Below are 17970 nucleotides of genomic sequence, written 5' to 3' on the forward strand. Positions count from 1 at the left end.
GGGCTTGCAAGGCTTGCGGATAGCTTCCTGAAGCCTGGAGAGCGAGAGGGGTCGGTGCGCACCGACCCCTCTCGCTCTCCAGGCTTCAGCGAAAGCCTGCATTCGCCCCACAGGACGCACACACATTTCCCCTTCATTTTTGGAGGGGAAAAAGTGCGTCCTATAGGGTGAAAAATACGGTAATTTGAACGCAACTTAACATTTGAAATGGTGAATACCCTAAAATGCTAGCCGATTACAGGCACATAACTGCTTTGCTACTTTAAGTGATTTTATTTGGTACTTTTTAAGGGGTTCTCAGTGAGTGAATTTCAGTTCTAACCAAGAATGTATCTTTCTACAGAGTTCAAGGCAGCTTGCTTCACGATTTCATGAGCAGTTCATTGTATGTGAAGATCTAATGGGTCTGGCCATTGGCACTCATGGTGGTAATATTCAGCAAGCCAGAAAAGTACCGGGTGTGACAGCTATAGATCTTGATGAAGACACTTGTACATTCCATATTTATGGGGAGGTGAGGTGCATCTGTTTTTTGTGAAACTGATTCTAGGACACTGCAACCCTTTAACAGCCACACACACACACACACACACACACAGTATTGCACATATACATAAATCAAAATGCACAAACTTAAACAAAAAAAGAAAATACAAAAACTTAAGTAGAGAGAGCAAAAAAGAAAGGAGTAAAAGCAGAAACACCAGAAAGGAAGAATTTATATCTTAGATGTTAGATTTATATCTTCTTATATCTGTCAGCTTTGCGAGTTCCAAGTACTCGCACAGTTTGCACAGCCATTCTTCTTTGCTGGGTATATGATCTTGCTTCCATGCTGCTTCCATGCTCCATGCTGCTGACGTTGCATAAAGAAATAGTCTTGTTTTCACTTTAGGGATATTGTTTGTCAAAATACCCAAAAGAAATTCTTCTGGTTTTTTGTTGAATGTAATTTTTGATAACTTCTTCATCTCATAGGTTGTGTCCCAGAACTTTCGCATCTCTGGGCACGCCCACCACATATGGTAAAAGGTTCCTACTTGATTTTTGCACCTCCAACACTTGTTATGAGTTTTATTAATTTTTGCCAGCTTTCCAGTGGTCCAATACCACCTGTGTTGCATTTTCATGAGATTTTCTCTTATTAAGTAACAAGCCGTAAATTTTATATTCTTTGTCCATAGTTCTTTCCATTTATGCAATTCAATTGTGTGGCCTAGATCTTGTTCCCATTTTATCATAACGTCTTTGATTTCTTCATCTTTTAACTGCCAATTTAACAGTAACTTACACATTTTGGATAAAGTCTTTTGATTATTATATAGGATTTCTTTCTCCAGGTTCAATATTTCATTATCAAAACCCTTCCATCTTTTATCTTTTTCAAAGACCGCTTTTAATTTACAATACTCTAATCAAGTTAATCCCATCTTTTTTATTTCTTCAAAGTTCTTTAATTTTTGGGTAATTACTTATTTCCTCTACCAAATCCCTATAAATTGGCCAATCATTGCTCATATTCTTCCTATGGGCTGCTATTGATTCAATGGGTGAGAGCTACCAAGGTGTTCTTGTAACCATTAAAGGTTTATTTCTCTCCCAGACATTATACAATGCTTTCCTTACAATGTGATTTATGAATTCCCTATGTGATTTCATTTTATCGTATCCTAAGTACCCGTGCCAGCCGAAAGCATTGTCCCAACCCTCTAAACCCAATATCTCAGTGTTTTTTTAGCAATAGCCGATCCTTTATCCAGGTCCAGCATGACGCGCAGCGTAAATTAATAATGCAGAGTTTTAAAGAATAAAAGCTTTACTGAATTAAAATAAACTTCTTCATAAACAACATGGTTCCAAACAGTTTGGCTGAGATTATATACTGACTCTGCTTACAACTGAAGCAGACAGACTCTCACTGACATCTTACAGAGAGCACAACATGAAACTGGCTGCCAATTCACATGTCAGAGTGACTCAACAGTTAGCAGTTAGGCCTGAATAACTTTAGTAGGCCCAAATGATTGTGCAGTCCCAGCACTTCCCAGCCTGCTTTGCTGCTGCTTCTCTCATATGTCTTTGTCACATGACACAGCATGCCGCTTCAAAATATAATCTGAGATCTGGGACTGCAAATTCCCCTCTCTCCTTAACCTCTCTTAACAATTTGAATTTTATGCATGGTTTTTTTCCTTGCCAAATAAATTTAGCAAGGTCTTTTTGCCTGTCCTTAAAACATTTTATCTCACTGATTATGGGTAGTGTTTGGAATAGGAAAAGCATCTTGGGGAGTACCATCATTTTGATGATAGATACAATATTCTTCCCCACAGGGACAGATTTAGTTTTCCCCTAGTCTCTAGTTCTTTTTTTATTTCTTTCCATCCCCCCCCCCTCGCATAATTATCTTTATACAGATTTATGTTCTTATTATTAATCCAGACCCCCTGGTAATTTGCTTTGCTAGTTATTTTAAGTCCCGTTGCTTTTTCTAATTCATCTTGTTCTTCCTTACATACGTTTTTCGTTAAAAGCTTGGATTTATCTCTGTTAATTTAAACCCTGAGACTTCCCCATATTTTTCCATTTTTAAAAAGGTTTCTTGTATACTTTCCATAGGGTTTTCAGTAGTAATAATCACGTCATCAGCAAAGGCTTTGACTTTGTTGTACCGAGTTCCTAAATTTATACTTGTAATCTTTGGGTCCTTCCTTATTGCTACTAAAAGTGTCTCTAAGATGGTGATAAATAGGAGTGGGGAGAGGGGGCAACCTTGTCTTGTCCCTCTTTCAATATTAAATTCTTCAGTAATCTTGTTATTTATAATCAATTTTGCTTTCTGATTGGCATAGATAGCCTTAATTCCATTTGTTATTTTATTTCCAATACCCATTCATTTCATAGTTTTCACTAGGAAGTCCCAAGTAACCCTATTGAAGGCCTTTTCTGCATCCACCAGTTGCAGCAAAAAGTTACCTTTTTGCTAGGTTTCATTTCTACATATTCCAAGAGGTCAATTATTATTATCCTTGTATTTTTTTTTATGTGTCTGCCCAGCAAAAATCCGGCCTGATCACTATTAATTATTTTATTCAAAAAAAGTTTTAATCTATTTGCTAGTACTCCAGTAAATATTTTATAATTTGTATTTAATAGTGATATTGGCCTATAATTTTTGATATTTTCCAAGTCTGATCCCTGCTTAGGTATAAACGTTATTAAGGCCTCCTTCCATGAACATGGAATTTTTCTTTCCTCAAATATATTGTTCATAACCCTTTTCAATTTTGGGAGAATTACCTCCTCTAATTTTTTGTAGTAATTTATTGTAATCCCATCTGGGCCTGGTGATTTGCCAATATTCATTTTCCTTATAACTTGTGCAATTTCCTCTGCTTCTATACTAGAAATTAAATAATCATATTCTTCTTTTTCAATTACTGGTAATTGTTTTTTTAACAATATTCCTTTATTTTGTTATCGTCTTTTTGTTCCAATTCAATCAATTTTTTAATGAAATTTTTGCTTTAATTTTTTTCGGGGTCAGTTATTTCTTCACCTTGGTCTGAGATTTTATTTATAATAATAATAATAATAATAATAATAATAATAATAATAATAATAATTTATTATTTATACCCCGCCCATCTGGCTGGGCCTCCCCAGCCACTCTGGGCGGCTTCCATAAAAACCAAAAATACAGTAAAATATCACACGTTAAAAACTTCCCTGAACAGGGCTGCCTTAAGATGTCTTCTGAATGTCAGGTAGTTGTTTATCGCTTTGACATCTGCTGGAAGGGCGTTCCACAGGGCGGGCGCCACTACCGAGAAGGCCCTCTGCCTGGTTCCCTGTAGCTTTGCTTCTCGCAATGAGGGAACCGCCAGAAGGCCCTCGGCGCTGGACCTCAGCGTCCGGGCAGAATGATGGGGGTGGAGACACTCCTTCAGGTATACTGGACCGAGGCCGTTTAGGGCTTTAAAGGTCAGCACCAACACTTTGAATTGTGCTCGGAAACGTACTGGGAGCCAATGTAGGTCTTTCAAGACCGGTGTTATATGGTCTCGGCGGCCGCCCCCAGTCACCAGTCTAGCTGCCGCATTCTGGATTAGTTGTAGTTTCCGAGTCACCTTCAAAGGTAGCCCCACGTAGAGTGCATTGCAGTAGTCCAAGCGGGAGATAACCAGAGCATGCACCACTCTGGCGAGACAGTCTGCAGGCAGATAGGGTCTCAGCCTACGTACCAGATGGAGCTGGTAAACAGCTGCCCTGGACACAGATTTGACCTGTGCCTCCATGGACAGCTGTGAGTCCAAAATGACTCCCAGGCTGCGCACCTGGTCCTTCAGGGGCACAGTTACCCCATTCAGGACCAGGGAATCCTCCACACCTGCCCGCCTCCTGTCCCCCAAAAACAGTACTTCTGTCTTGTCAGGATTCAACCTCAATCTGTTAGCCGCCATCCATCCTCCAACCGCTTCCAGACACTCACACAGGACCTTCACCGCCCTCACTGGTTCTGATTTAAAAGAGAGGTAGAGCTGGGTATCATCCGCATACTGATGAACACCCAGCCCAAACCTCCTGATGATCTCTCCCAGCGGCTGCATGTAAATGTTGAAAAGCATGGGGGAGAGGACAGAACCCTGAGGCACCCCACAAGTGAGAGCCCAGGGGTCTGAACACTCATCCCCCACCACCACTTTCTGAACACGGCCCAGGAGGAAGGAGCGGAACCACTGTATGACAGTGCCTCCAGCTCCCAGCCCCTGAAGACGGTCCAGAAGGATGTTATGGTCGATGGTATCAAACGCCGCTGAGAGATCCAGCAGAACTAGGAAACAGCTCTCACCTTTGTCCCTAGCCCGCCGGAGATCATCAACCAGTGCGACCAAGGCAGTTTCAGTCCCATGATGAGGCCTGAATCCCGACTGGAAGGGATCCAAATGGTCCGCTTCTTCCAGGCGTGCCTGGAGTTGTTCGGCAACCGCTCGCTCAATTACCTTGCCCAAGAATGGAAGATTTGAGACTGGGCGATAGTTGGCCATCGTGGCCGCATCTAAAGATGGTTTTTTAAGAAGCGGTTTAATAACCGCCTCTTTCAGCGGTTTTTTGTATGTTTTTCCTTTGTCAACCAGGCCAGCATCTTGCTGGGCTTATTAGCTGATTCGAAATACCTTTGTCTCATCCATTTAATTTTATTTTCCACCTCCTTATTTAATAAATTAAATATATGAGGTTGTAGTATCTTTATATTTTGAATTATTTCCCCGTTTTGGGGGTTTTTAAATCAATTCTTTTTCATTATTTCTTATCTGTCTGGTTATTTCTTGAATATTTTTGTCTTTTTTATTTTTTATCCTAGACATTTGTTGTATCCCAAAGCCCCTCATGTAAGCTTTACTTGCATCCCAAATTACATTCATGTCTGCGTTTTGTTTTTCGTTTATTTCAAAGAATTCTGCCAACGTTTCTTTTGCTCTTGCCACTAATCGTTCATCTCTCCATATCTCATCATTCAGCCTCCATCTTCCCCTTGTTTGTTTTTTAGTTTTCATATGAATTATTACCGGATTATGGTCTGAGATTGTTCTGCTCAGGATTTCTGCCTTTTCCAAATTAAGAGTCAACCCTTTCGAAATCCAAATTGTGTCTAACCTCCCCCCCCCCGCCCCGATATTTTAGCTTCAGAGAAATGTGTAATATCCTTCTCATTGGGATGCTTCGTTTTCCAAGTATCATATAGGTTAAAATTTTCTATCATTTTAATTGTATTTCCTATACCAGTGGTTTGCAACCAGTGACCAAGGCACCCTGGGGTGCCTTGAATGATGGTCAGGGGTGCCATGGGCAATACTGGCCTCTGCCCTTCTTTCCTTCCCTCCCTCCTCTGATGACCTCTCACGTCTCTGCCTCCCAAAGACTTGCACAGCTGTTTGTTGCAGCAGCCCTGGCTACAAGTTCAGCAGGTGAATAGTGTCTCTGGGGCTGGCCAGCGGGTGCTGGTTGCCAGGAGCTGAAGTGGCCTCTAAGTAAGCAAGCAAGAGGGAGAAGGAGCTCAGCCAGCCAGCCAGTCCGTCATTCCTTGCTGTTGGAAATGGATAGACAAGTCCCAGGCCCCTGTGAGGCAGTGTGAGGAGGCACCTCTCTCTGGAGTGGGGGCAACTCAGAGACCAGGGGCGGCAGCAGCAGCTGCCTGGAGGACTTGCAAGGAGAGGGGAGAGGGAAGGAGGCTGAGGGAACACTCCACAAGGGAGGGTGTTCAAAAAAGGGTGAGAGGCTGCCAGCTGTGCAGGCAAGGGTTGACATAAGTGGGCTCCTGAGCCCCATAGGGGTGCCGCAGAAAGAATGTAGTTTGTCAAGGGACCCGTGGACTCAAAAAGGTTGAAAATCTCTGTCCTATAGGATCAAGATGCAGTGAAGAAGGCAAGAAGTTATCTTGAATTTGCTGAAGATATCATCCAAGTCCCCAGAAACCTAGTAGGTATGTCAATTTGGGCTGTGATTTCAAAGTCAAATCAGTGATTTGTTTTCTTAGAACGATCAGAGAACTATTTGAAAGCATGACTATTTTATTATTTAAGTTTCAGTTGTGATACATGTGTTAAGGTTTCAGATAAAATCCTAACAATGTGAACTATTTAAAGTCCATGCTTATCATCTTAGAACCAAATGGTGACCATTTATCAAACAGATTTACGTTAAAATATGCCTTTTAATATAAAAACTGTGAGGGAATTCACTTGGCTTCTGGATTAGACATTATGAATGACATAGGAAGTAATACATTTTATGTTCTTCCATTACCAAAGCTCTGCAGTGTGTTCAATTCTTGAAATATAAATACTTGACTTTGCTAACTAAAGAGCATAATATTTACTTTACATCTTATTGAGAGATTCTATATTGTCCACTGAATAAATCCTTGCTTATCCAATGTTTTGCGCATTAAAATATGGAAGACTTGCCTTTGTTTAATTGAAGTAAGTGTTAACGTGTATTGCAGTTTGTCTCCAGTTATGTAATTAATTTATTAAAATATTCATACACTGCTATATCCTGAAAGCCAAGCAGTTTTCAGCATACCTGTATATAATAAAAGCACATTAAAAATTTGAGGTCATCAGTTACTGTTATGGAAAGATGTATTCTTAATTACCTTCTTGTACAGAGTCAAACAGAGATCTGCCTCTTGTATTTAACCAGAAGTTTTAGGTAGTGCTCCTAGGTTGTATAAAGACTCCAGCTATAGTAACTGAGTAGCATGCTTGCTTGTTCAGGGATATGTGATTGAAATTACTGTTATTAAAATGGTCCTTTTTTCTTGATGTAAATCATGATCTTAAATATATTGCCTGATTTGAATTAAGACGAATAGACATTGCTGTAAAGAAGCATAAGTATGATGATTAGTGAAGCGCTGTGTGTGTGTGTGTGTGTGTGTGTGTGTGTGTGCGTGATTATCAATCACAGGCAAGCTTCTAAGTGCCCTCAACCAAATTCACTTACAAGCCCCCTGGAAGGGTGTGCAAAGCTACTGCATCAACACATGGCTGAAATTTTCAAATGGTTGATGAAAGATGTTCTGTGCTGATACTTTTACTAACCTGATCAAACCCCTAAATTCTAGATGTTCTGTATGTCTTAATAGGAAAAGTTATAGGGAAAAACGGAAAACTCATTCAAGAGATCGTGGATAAATCAGGTGTTGTAAGAGTCAGAATTGAGGCTGAGAATGATAAAAATCTTCCAGAAGAAGAGGTATGTGAAATAAACAGGACTTGGTTTATATGCTGTTTTAGATTCAACAAGGAAGCACTGTGCATTTCTGTTATAAAACCTCTACTTACTGGTTCTAAGTACTTGTCATGAGTTTTAGTGTAACGCCGGCCAATTACATGCATACAAGTTACAAGAAAAGAGATTTTGACTAAACATTTGAAAGAACTTTTGGAAGTTAAGAGCTGTTTGACAGTGGAATGGACTCCTTTAAAAGGTGGTTTTAAAGCAGAGGTTGGAAGGCCATCTTTCATTTATGATCTAGTTGAGATTCCTGCCTTGCAGGGGGTTGGACTAGATGACCCTCAGGGTCTCTTCCAACTTTACAATTCTGTGATTCCATGGCTACTGAATTTATTTGGTACAGTGGTACCTCGGGTTAAGAACTTAATTCGTTCTGGAGGTGTGTTCTTAACCTGAAACTGTTCTCAACCTGAGGTACCACTTTAGCTAATGGGGCCTCCTGCTGCCGCTGTGCCGCCGCTGCATGATTTCTGTTCTCATCCTCAAGCAAAGTTCTTAACCCGAGGTAATATTTCTGGGTTAGCGGAGTCTGTAACCTGAAGCGTATGTAACCCGAACCGTATGTAACCCGAGGTACCACTGTACTATCAACTACATGTATAACTGAGCACTTATGGGCCTATTTTTGGATCAGTCCTACACAACGTGTAACCCACCATGACTGCTTGTTTGACAAGCACCAGGAGCTCAGTCATCTGGTTGTAGTTTGGGTAGGGTTGCAGGGGTTAGCTAAGTGTATCACAAGTAGGTTCAGACTTCACTGAATTGAATATGGCTCACCATTTACATTGGTAGCATGGGTGCAATCCAGAATCTCATGGTTGCCTTGTGTTTCAATTAAAAGGAAATTCACAGTTCAAGTAAAAGTACTTGTGTAGTGATAATTTCTCTGAACCCCCTTTTTTTCTTTAGATTTCATTTATCGTTATTTTTGTTTTACAGTTCTTTCTTTGTCCACACGTGTTTCCTCCCACAAAAAAACCCTTTCCCTTACTCTTTACGTTTGGTTGTTCTGCTTATTTACCACCCTTCTTTTATTCCTTAGCAGTTGTTTACTTAATCAATAAATTTTCCAGAGCCGGTGTCATTGCCACAGTGCCAATGTCCATTCCTGCCTTCAGGTGCAGTGGCCCTCTTTCAGCGAGATCCTTTTCTTAGCCTAGTGGCCACCGCCATTTTTCTGGGGTTACAACTGTATTTATTTGTTTTGTTTTGGTGTGTGTGTTACTTATGTGACTCGTGGTGTGGCATTTGCATTCTCCTGCCCTGATTTAAAAACGACTTGGCCACCTCCTCCCGGTTCGCTGTTTTTAGACCATTGTTCCTATTCCATCCCTGCCTGAGTATGGCAAACAGAGTGTGTGGTTTGACATAAGGCTTTTGCCTTTCTTTTCTCCTGGTCCACGGAGTGGCATGTTAAAACTTTTGGAACCGTCTGAACCTTCGAAGTGCTTTCGCCTGTTGCACAGCTTAGCAGAGTACCGCAGCGATTGTTGAGCAACTCTTGAGATTGCCCAGCTGCACGACTAGTAGGAACAAAAACTGCTGACCTAGTAACTTGGTTCTTGTTGTTTTATTATTTACAGCAGCAAACATACAAGCTATTCACAAGTTACTATTTACAACACAACTTCTTAACTCTCAGCAACTCCTCAGCACTAACCACGCCACACTAACACTCTCCAACACACACCAGTATTATAGGTCATGCTTATATAAGGAACTCAGGTGCCTGGAAATCATGGATTCCAACATGGCAAACTGAGTTGAGTGTTTATTTGGTGAAAATCAGAGGCTGTTTGTGTATTTGTGTGTCTGTCTTTGCTGTTTTAATGGCCGCCATGGAGGATACTTGTGGCTTAAGCAGCCCACCTACAAAAAAGCAAAGCAAAAACTGAAGCACTTAGTGTCCTCTAAGGCCAGGGGACGTGCTAAGACTGCTCCCCCAGGCCTTCCAAGGAAGCGTCTTTCTTCCATAATTTTACATCAGTCCCAGGCTCACAATACAGCCTCTAAAGTGCTTCCATTCAGTTGAATACTAAGACTATACCGACACCTGCTGGTGAGGCACAGATTGATGCTTTATCTGATTCTGAGCCAGAATTCTTAGGTTTTTCTGAGGAACAGGAACAAGAGTGTCTTGATCCCTCTCCAGTCACTCACGGTGCTCCATCCCCCATTTCTCAAACCTTTCCAGCCCCATTAATTGAGCAGTTGAAGGAAGCCCTTATATGGGGGGCCGCTAGGGGCGCCTTGGAAGATGGCCGACAATACCATCTCTCCGGCTCACACGAGGTAATTAAGAGGCTGATGATGGGAGTAAATTAGCCTCCTGAATTCTTCCCAGGGGATGGGAAGATGCTGCCTCGTCCGCAGTTGCCAATAAATCACCCCCGAGTTCGAAAGAAGGAGGGGGTGGGGGCACTGGACGGAAAGCCCTCGAGTGAGTTTCTGGATCTCCCGGACGCTACTTCTGAGTGCGACCCTAGTTGCATTGCTTAAGATAAAATAATTGGAGAAAAGTAAATGCACATGTTTCAAGCGAAGGAAAGGGTGTTCTAACTGCTAATTAAATCTACCACTGAAAAGTCAAGAGTGATGGGATGGATTGAACAGAGGACTACATCAAAGAATCACAGCTATGTTGGTATGTTGAAATGGAACGGAAAGGGGGGGAAACTTTTTTCTTTTTTAATATGATTTACCTAACAACCCCTCCCCTAGAAGAACCGTCACATGATTGATAGCAAGTGAGATTGGAATATAAACTGTGTGGAAATAAAAATATTAACTAAAGGCTTTGTTTTGCGGAAGATCTGGAAAGACGAAAGGCTGAAAGATCTGAAAACGAAAGGCTTTTGGGTGACGTAGTTACTAATCGGGATCCGCCATTATGAGACAGACTTTGTTGCGAGATTTACAGTCAAAGGGGGAGGCGAGCCACTGTTCTGTTATCATGTTTGGATTGTACGTCTGATTTGGCAAAAACTCCCCTGGAAAGGCTGATTTATGGAGCAACTGGTCTGGGAAAATTAATGAGCAGACGCTTAGATTTTATTTCATCGGAACTGTTGAAATGGCGCCTGCCGCTCGAATAGGACTTTTGGATCAGCGTGAAAGTCCACACAGAAACATAATAATGCTTGCTTCAACTCGCCTGTGGAAACAACTCAGAGGTTATTAAGAAGAAAAAGATAACAACAAGAAGATTGGAAGATGGGACTTGTGAACTTCAAAGCAGCAGAAATATGAGGTGATTGGACTCTTACTGAACTCGAAGCATGGGTACCCCCAACAAAAATTTTAAAAATTCGGCAAAATATTTGGATTTTATGATATGTATTGGTATAATTCGGATTAACTAATGTGATATGATTGGATTGTTAAATGGAAAACTTAATAATTTTTTTTTTTTAAAAAAAGAAGGAAGCCCTTATTGCCTCACTGTCCTCTGAATTGCATTTAAACTTGCCTCCAAAGAAGCAGCCTAAGTCAAAGGAAGTAACCCATTCTGTTGTAGTTGGATCTTAGGATCTCTTCTCCTAACCCCTTCAACTCTATGGGAAAAGAGGCTGAGGATGAGTTTCCTATTCCTTCCTCTCCATCCTCTTTGCTAGAAGCAAAAGTTGATGATGATTAGAATGATGGTTCTGTTCAAGACGAATCCCTTTATATAAGAATATTCCAAGAGTCTAGTGCCCCCATCCTGAAACGTAAGATAATGCACACATTAGAATGATCAACTCAGTCTGACAAAATGTCAGCCTCAAAACCAGAGAGCGAGGTGTCTGTACTAATTAATACTACAGCTAACCTCAGCTAACTTTATGTTGGTGCCCTCAGTATTGAAGGCGGTTGTTAAGTCTGAGCTCGATGCACCTATGCATTCTAGAAAGAATACTGCCCTGGCTGACAAGTTATATGATTTGGATCCTGAGTTCATTGCACATATTAAGACCCCTGCCATAGACCAACCGGTGTTAAATCTTTCATCTCGTCATCTGGTCCCCCGGGAGGGAGATGCCTGACTCTGGTACGTGACTGACAGGAGGCTGGAGTTTGCTCCATGTAAAATTCATGAAACAGCTGCCTTTTCCTTAAGAGCTTCCTGTGTTGCTTCATCACGTGCCCAAGCATGCATTGTGTGGCTTGAGGACTTACTGTAATCTCATCCCCAAGATGCAGCCCATCAACGCCAAATTCTGACTAAGCTAAAGGCTTGGGCCTTTATGACTGATGCCTCTATGGATTCCATTCAATTTTCAGCTAGAGCAGTGACATCCCAGATAATGGCTAGATGCACCTTGTGGCTAAAGAGTTGGAATGTGGACGCAGCGTTTAAGGTGAACCTTTCTACCGTTCCCTTTTCCGGTGGTCACCTTTTTGAGAAAGGGGCATTGAAAGATGTCCTTATTGAATCAAAGGATAAAAGGAAAGTTTTGCTAACTCAGAGAGATGACAAGCAACCAGCCCACCGTTTCTCACCAAATGCTTCTCAATCTCAGTCCTTTCGCCCCTTTCGAACCCAGAAGAGACAAAGGGACTTTGCATTCTGAACCCAGCCCTTTCGTCATCGTTTTCAAGGGAGGCAAGGGTTCCAGCAGTTCCAGACTTCCTCAAATGCAAAGACAACCAAATAACGAACCCAATGACGTCCCATGTGTTTGTCGTCTTTCCAGCTTTTTCCTGCCTGGCAAAAGTCTGTCTCTGACCACTGGGTTCTGAAAATTATTTCAGAAGGAAATTGGGGATAAGAACTTGTTGAACAAACAACTTGAATTGGAATGCAAGAAGGGGAAGTGTGGGGAAGTCTGGGAAATATGGTAATGAAAATATGGAATTGTAAATTTTATGCGTTTTTAAATTTCTCCTTTTTTATTTTTTTTTTGTTTTTTTGTATTTTTTTGTTTTTTTTTTACTTCTTTTGTATTGAATTTGAAAATCCTATTTTAAAAAAATGAAAATTATTTCAGAAGGTTACCTAATAGACTTCATTTTGGTTCCTCCCGATCATTTCGTCCCTTCCGTACTACCAAAAAACAAACTTCATCTTCAAGCTGTTTGGTCTTCAATTCATTATCATCTTTCCATGGGAGCTATAGTTCCAGCTCCTTCACACCAGTGTTTTTGTGGTCTCTACTCCATATTCTTCGTTGTTCCCAGAAAAGCACAGAAGAAATGGCACCCAATTCTCTATCTCCTAGTCAAAGCGCCAACCTTTCATGAAGCGCTTGCCCATCTACAACTCACCCTCTGCACCTTGCAAGACCATGGCTTCCTAATCAACAGAGAAAAAAGCTGTCTAACGCCTTCTCAAAAGAATCCTCCATCTCAGGGCCCTCTTGGTTACAGTGAAGGGGGAAGTGTCTCTCCAAAGAGGGATAGCCAAGATCAAAGCAGCAGCATCTCCTTTAATCTCATTGAAACATCTAGCATCGGTCTTCAGCCCCTGCATGTCAGCTTCACAGATTGCACCCTCAGCAAAACACCATGCCTGCACCCTGCAGTGGACTCTACTCCCTCATCAGTGGGCCATTACCCACAATTGTTACAGGTGTCTATCACCTCATCTCAAGTTCTTCATGTGTTGGTGGACCCGCACGGAAAATCTTCTGAGGGGCACCCCCTTCAAGGACCCAAACAGAACTCTAATCACCACAAACACGAGTCTCCAAGTTTGGGGAGCTCACTGTCAGAACCAGTTTATTCAAGGCCTGTGGACAAAATCAGAAACACCTCACTCAATCAATTAGCTGGAGTTGCATGCAGCCAGAATGGCGCTCATGCACTTTGCCCAACAATTCCATCTCAAACATGTTTTGATTTGGACGGACAGCTCCACTGTCAGGTCGCACACCGTTCATCAAGGTGACATGAAATCTGGTCCCTCTAGAAAGAAGTGACACTCCTGTTCAACTGGGCCAAACGTCTGTCTTGCCAAATGCAAGATGATTCTTTTAAAATTAGATTCAGAAGCAATACAAATGCAAGTGGGTGAAAAGATTACAGATTTTATTCTAAACAGCAAGTAAAATATACATTACCAAGCAGGACTTCAATCTGCCACTGAGAAGCCCTGAAGAAGTGGCAAAGTGGCCCCCAGGTAGCCATCGATGCACAACTCCACAGCCAACAGCCTTTGCACGAACTTCTGACTGCCATGCTCAAAAGCTAGATATTTTATAGATGCTGTGCCCTGTTATGGCCAGTACAGGCTCAGCTATGAGCCTCTCTACATCAAAGATAAAAAGCCAGGCCATACATCAAAGGCTTTTACTGACCAGTGCCATTCGCCAACAGACCACAAATCAAATACTTTTTTACAAGGGCTAGAGAAAGTAATAAAACATAGATAACCAGAGCCAGGAAGAGTTGACCATGTCAGATCACTAATCTCAAAATCACAATAATCTTCCGGAATAAGTTTCCCATACAAGGTCACCACCTCTCCCTGACAGCAGAGCACATTGCCGGAGACTAAAATGCCCAGGCAGATTGGTTAAGCTGCAAACAGATGGACACAGGGAAATGGATGTTGGGCAGACTGATTTCCAATGGTTTCAAACCCTTCGGGATCCTCTCCAAGTAGACCTGTTTGCGACCAAAGTGAATTGACAGTTGCCCCATTATTTTCAAGGTTTCAGGACACTCAGGCGGAGGCATGGGATGTCCTGATAGCTCCCTGACCACGGGGCCTGCTTTCACCTTCCACCTTCCCTCCTCAATTGATCCTACCATGTGTTCTTCACAAGGTCAGACAAGAGAAGGCGCAATTACGTAGTTCTAGTTGCTCCACTTTGGCCTCACAGGCCATGGATGACAGAACTTCAAGCTCTCTCTCCAATGTTGCTGTGACAAGGTCCACTACTATATCCCTCTCCTCAGTGGCTGAAACTGGTTGTTTAGCATTGGAGCGCCACTGCCTAAAGCACCACGGTTTAGATGATCCAGTTGTTTCAACAATCCTAGCCTCCAGATGCCCTTTGACGAAACGTCTTTATCAATCTACACAGACAGTCTTTGCGTCTTGGTGCTCAGAATCTGGCTTGCTACCTCACAAGATATCGATTACAAACATTCTTCGGTATCTCCAACATGGACTACAGAAAGCTTAAAGCCTAATACTCTCATCAACACCCATCATTGGCACATCGCTTTCCCACCTGGAATTTACACTCAGTCGTCACAGCTCTTCAGAGACCTCCGTTCGAACCTCGTATGTCTTGTACCCCTGAGGATCCTTTCTTTCAAAGTTCTCTTTTGGTGGCAATCACTTCGGCACGCCGAGTGTCAGAGTTTTCAGCCCTTTCTACACCTAAACATCTTTGTATTTTCCACAAGGATAAGGTGGTGCTATGTTCAGACCTTTTCCTTCCTTCCAAAGGTGCTATCTAGATTCCATGTCCAATAAGAACTGATTCTCCTGGCTTTCTGTCCGCATCCAAAACATCCTAAAGAGCAAGCCTGGCACTCCCTGGACATGTGTAGAGTTCTAAAAGTCTACCTACATCATACGAAATCCTTCCGGAAAACTGACGCTTTAAGTTTTCAAAGCAACCTTAGTGAGGTGGATTAAGGCCTATATTTTCATGGCTTATGATTCCCTTAAATTACCCTGTCCATCTCACGTTCTGGCACATGTTGGACATTTGTAGGGCAGCCACCTGGTCATCACCTTCCACCTTACCAGACATTACAAATTGGACCAGCTGTCCACAGCTGTGGTGGCCTTTGGTCTTAGTGTATTGCAGAGATGGGACCCGCCTGAAGTGGTGACTCTGCTGTGGTGTGTCCCATTCCATTGGCTACGACACCCCATGAATTAAAAAGAACAATTGGTCTTACCTGAAGTGTAGTTTAGGGAGTGGGGCGTCATATCCAATGGACCCCACCCTAAGGTGCTCTACTGTACACTGGGGGGAGCATGGCCTATCTTGAGTGCCAGTTGGTCATGTTCCTTCTGTTGCGTTTCCTTGCCTTTCAGCTACTCAGCAATTTAGAGATTTTATTATAGAAATTTCCAGAGCTGAGGAAGGGGGAAGTAGGCAGACCCCCCCCCTTTAGGGACTCCATTGGTACTTTCTGCTTGGTGAATCTGGAAAACTGAGGGTGTCCAGCCTGCTTCCCACAAGTTTTTGCTCCTGTCTAGTGTCTCACAACAGGGTGAACATCCATTCCATTGGATACGACGCCCCACTCCCCAAACTACACTTCAGGTAAGACTAATTTTTTCTTTATGATTTTATCAGTCTCTCACATCGTTATGGAGGAATTTTGACCCACTCTTCTTTATATTGTTGCTTCAGTTCATTGAGGTTTGATGGCATTTGTTTATGTACAGCTCTCTTAAGGTCCTGCAGAGCATTTCAACTGGGTTGAGGTCTGGATTTTGACTGGGCCATTGCAACACCTTGACTGTTCTTTTTCAGTTATTCAGTTGTAGATTTGCTGGTGTGCTTGGGATCCTTGTCCTGTTGCATGACCCCATTTAGGCCAAGCTTCAGCTATTGGGCAGATGGCCACACATTTGACTCTAGAATACTTTGGTATACAGACTTCCGGTTTCCAGCCATGGCGTTTGGCTGTTTTCCCAGGACACCGGACCCCAATTGTACAGGTCTTCAGGGAAAATATGGGGGTAATTATCCCTGCCGACCTGCCCCCCCAGGGCAGGGGGGGATTGGCTGTCACCCGCGGTTCGTCCAATAACTGCTGCTCGCTACAGAATGCGGGGACAGGGACACTGGGTGTGGAGCACTGCACAAATTGGAAACTCTCCAGAGTCATTGCCATGAGCAGAAGGAGATAAAAAAAGACCTGCTAAATAATTCAGTCCCTGGATGCCAAAGCTTTGAATTGAAAAGGACTTTCATCGTTGCGCTTCAATTTAAGTGAGGTGAGTGGTTGTTTCCTTTTCTACATTTGCTACTCATGATTTGCCAAACCTCACTAAGAAAGAATTAACTATCTAAGTGGAATGCAGGAGGAACTGTAAAATTAATTTGGTGCAGGGTTGCACAGTTCTCTGTGGAGAGCCCCAATTAGAACTGGCAAAAACGATCAGATACGAAGGAGGCTTGGGCTGAAAAAAATGGCGGTGGCTGTGGTGCAGGAGAAAAAGAAACGGCCTCTGGGGGTGGGGAGGACATTCAACGGTTTATAATTGGGGAATATTTCACATTAAAAAAACCTGCATTTGCTTGCATGGACTTTTCTAATATATGGTGTAATGTGAAAGTGAGGGTGAATCTTTTATTTTGGCTGGCTTCCCTAGGGCCCGGGGGAGCAAGCTTGGATCTTAGAGGAACTAAACTAAACAATCACCAAGCAATTATTGAAGTATACCTCACGGCACTGTTTTTCTACGGGAGATTCACAGAACACTAACTTGGAAAACTAATTTGGAACACTACAGAAGACTCATATTTGGAACATTAACTCATTAAAAGACTTGCAAGATTGCTGCATCATAAATCTTATTAAAAGAAGGAGAGTTGGAAGAGCCTGGAAGATGAAATGGTGAAATGAAAGATGGGGCCACTGAGAGGACTTCGCTGAAAATCAATTGAATGATACCAACCTAGAATAAACTGCCTCCTGCATGTTAATAGAAATATGGATTTGTTGGACATGATAGAGTCATACACCAGGGACTGTGAAGATAAAACAATGGGTTAAAATCGGACTTATGAAACGGGGGAAAAACAAGAGAGAAGATTGCAGGAACAAGTGAAAGAGATTTTCTCCTGACATCCAGAACATGGGAAGTTCCCTTGAAATGTTTTAATTTGGAATGTATAATTGGCTTTATTGTTTGTATTATGATGTGGCAAGATTCATCTGATTCGTTACCAGTTGGAATGTTATTAATTGAAAATTAATAAAAAATATATTTTTAAAAAATAATACTTTGGAATACAGAGGAGTTCATGGGTGACTCAATGACTGCAAGATTCCCAGGTCCTGTGGCTGCAGAACAAGCCCAAATCTGTTACGAAAAAGGAGCAATGCTGCTGAGTGCTCCAGATGGCTGGAAAGCCAAACAGGATGTTGATGTTTTGGGACTGTACCGTGGGAACAAGGGACAGTCTATTATGTGCACTGAGCACCGGATGTTAGCTCAGAGTGTCACATGACCCTGTACTGGAAGTACATGGGTGGAGTTAT

At 42.2% G+C, this 17970-nt stretch overlaps 1 protein-coding gene across 3 annotated transcripts in view; it reads left to right on the forward strand.

Moving 5' to 3' along the window:
* The window catches only part of LOC310753830 (fragile X messenger ribonucleoprotein 1-like), a 181572-nt gene that overhangs the window by 98174 nt on the left and 65428 nt on the right, over nt 1-17970 (forward strand). For all 3 annotated transcript variants that reach the window (XM_083595183.1, XM_083595182.1, XM_083595181.1), the window contains 3 exons: nt 344-514; nt 6406-6484; nt 7652-7761. In XM_083595183.1, the coding sequence (XP_083451309.1) occupies nt 344-514; nt 6406-6484; nt 7652-7761 (360 nt within the window). The remainder of the gene's footprint in view (nt 1-343; nt 515-6405; nt 6485-7651; nt 7762-17970) is intronic.

Source organism: Podarcis filfolensis (genome assembly GCF_964270895.1).
Source record: "Podarcis filfolensis genome assembly, chromosome: W".
In the NCBI taxonomy this organism is placed as follows: Eukaryota; Metazoa; Chordata; class Lepidosauria; order Squamata; family Lacertidae; genus Podarcis; species Podarcis filfolensis.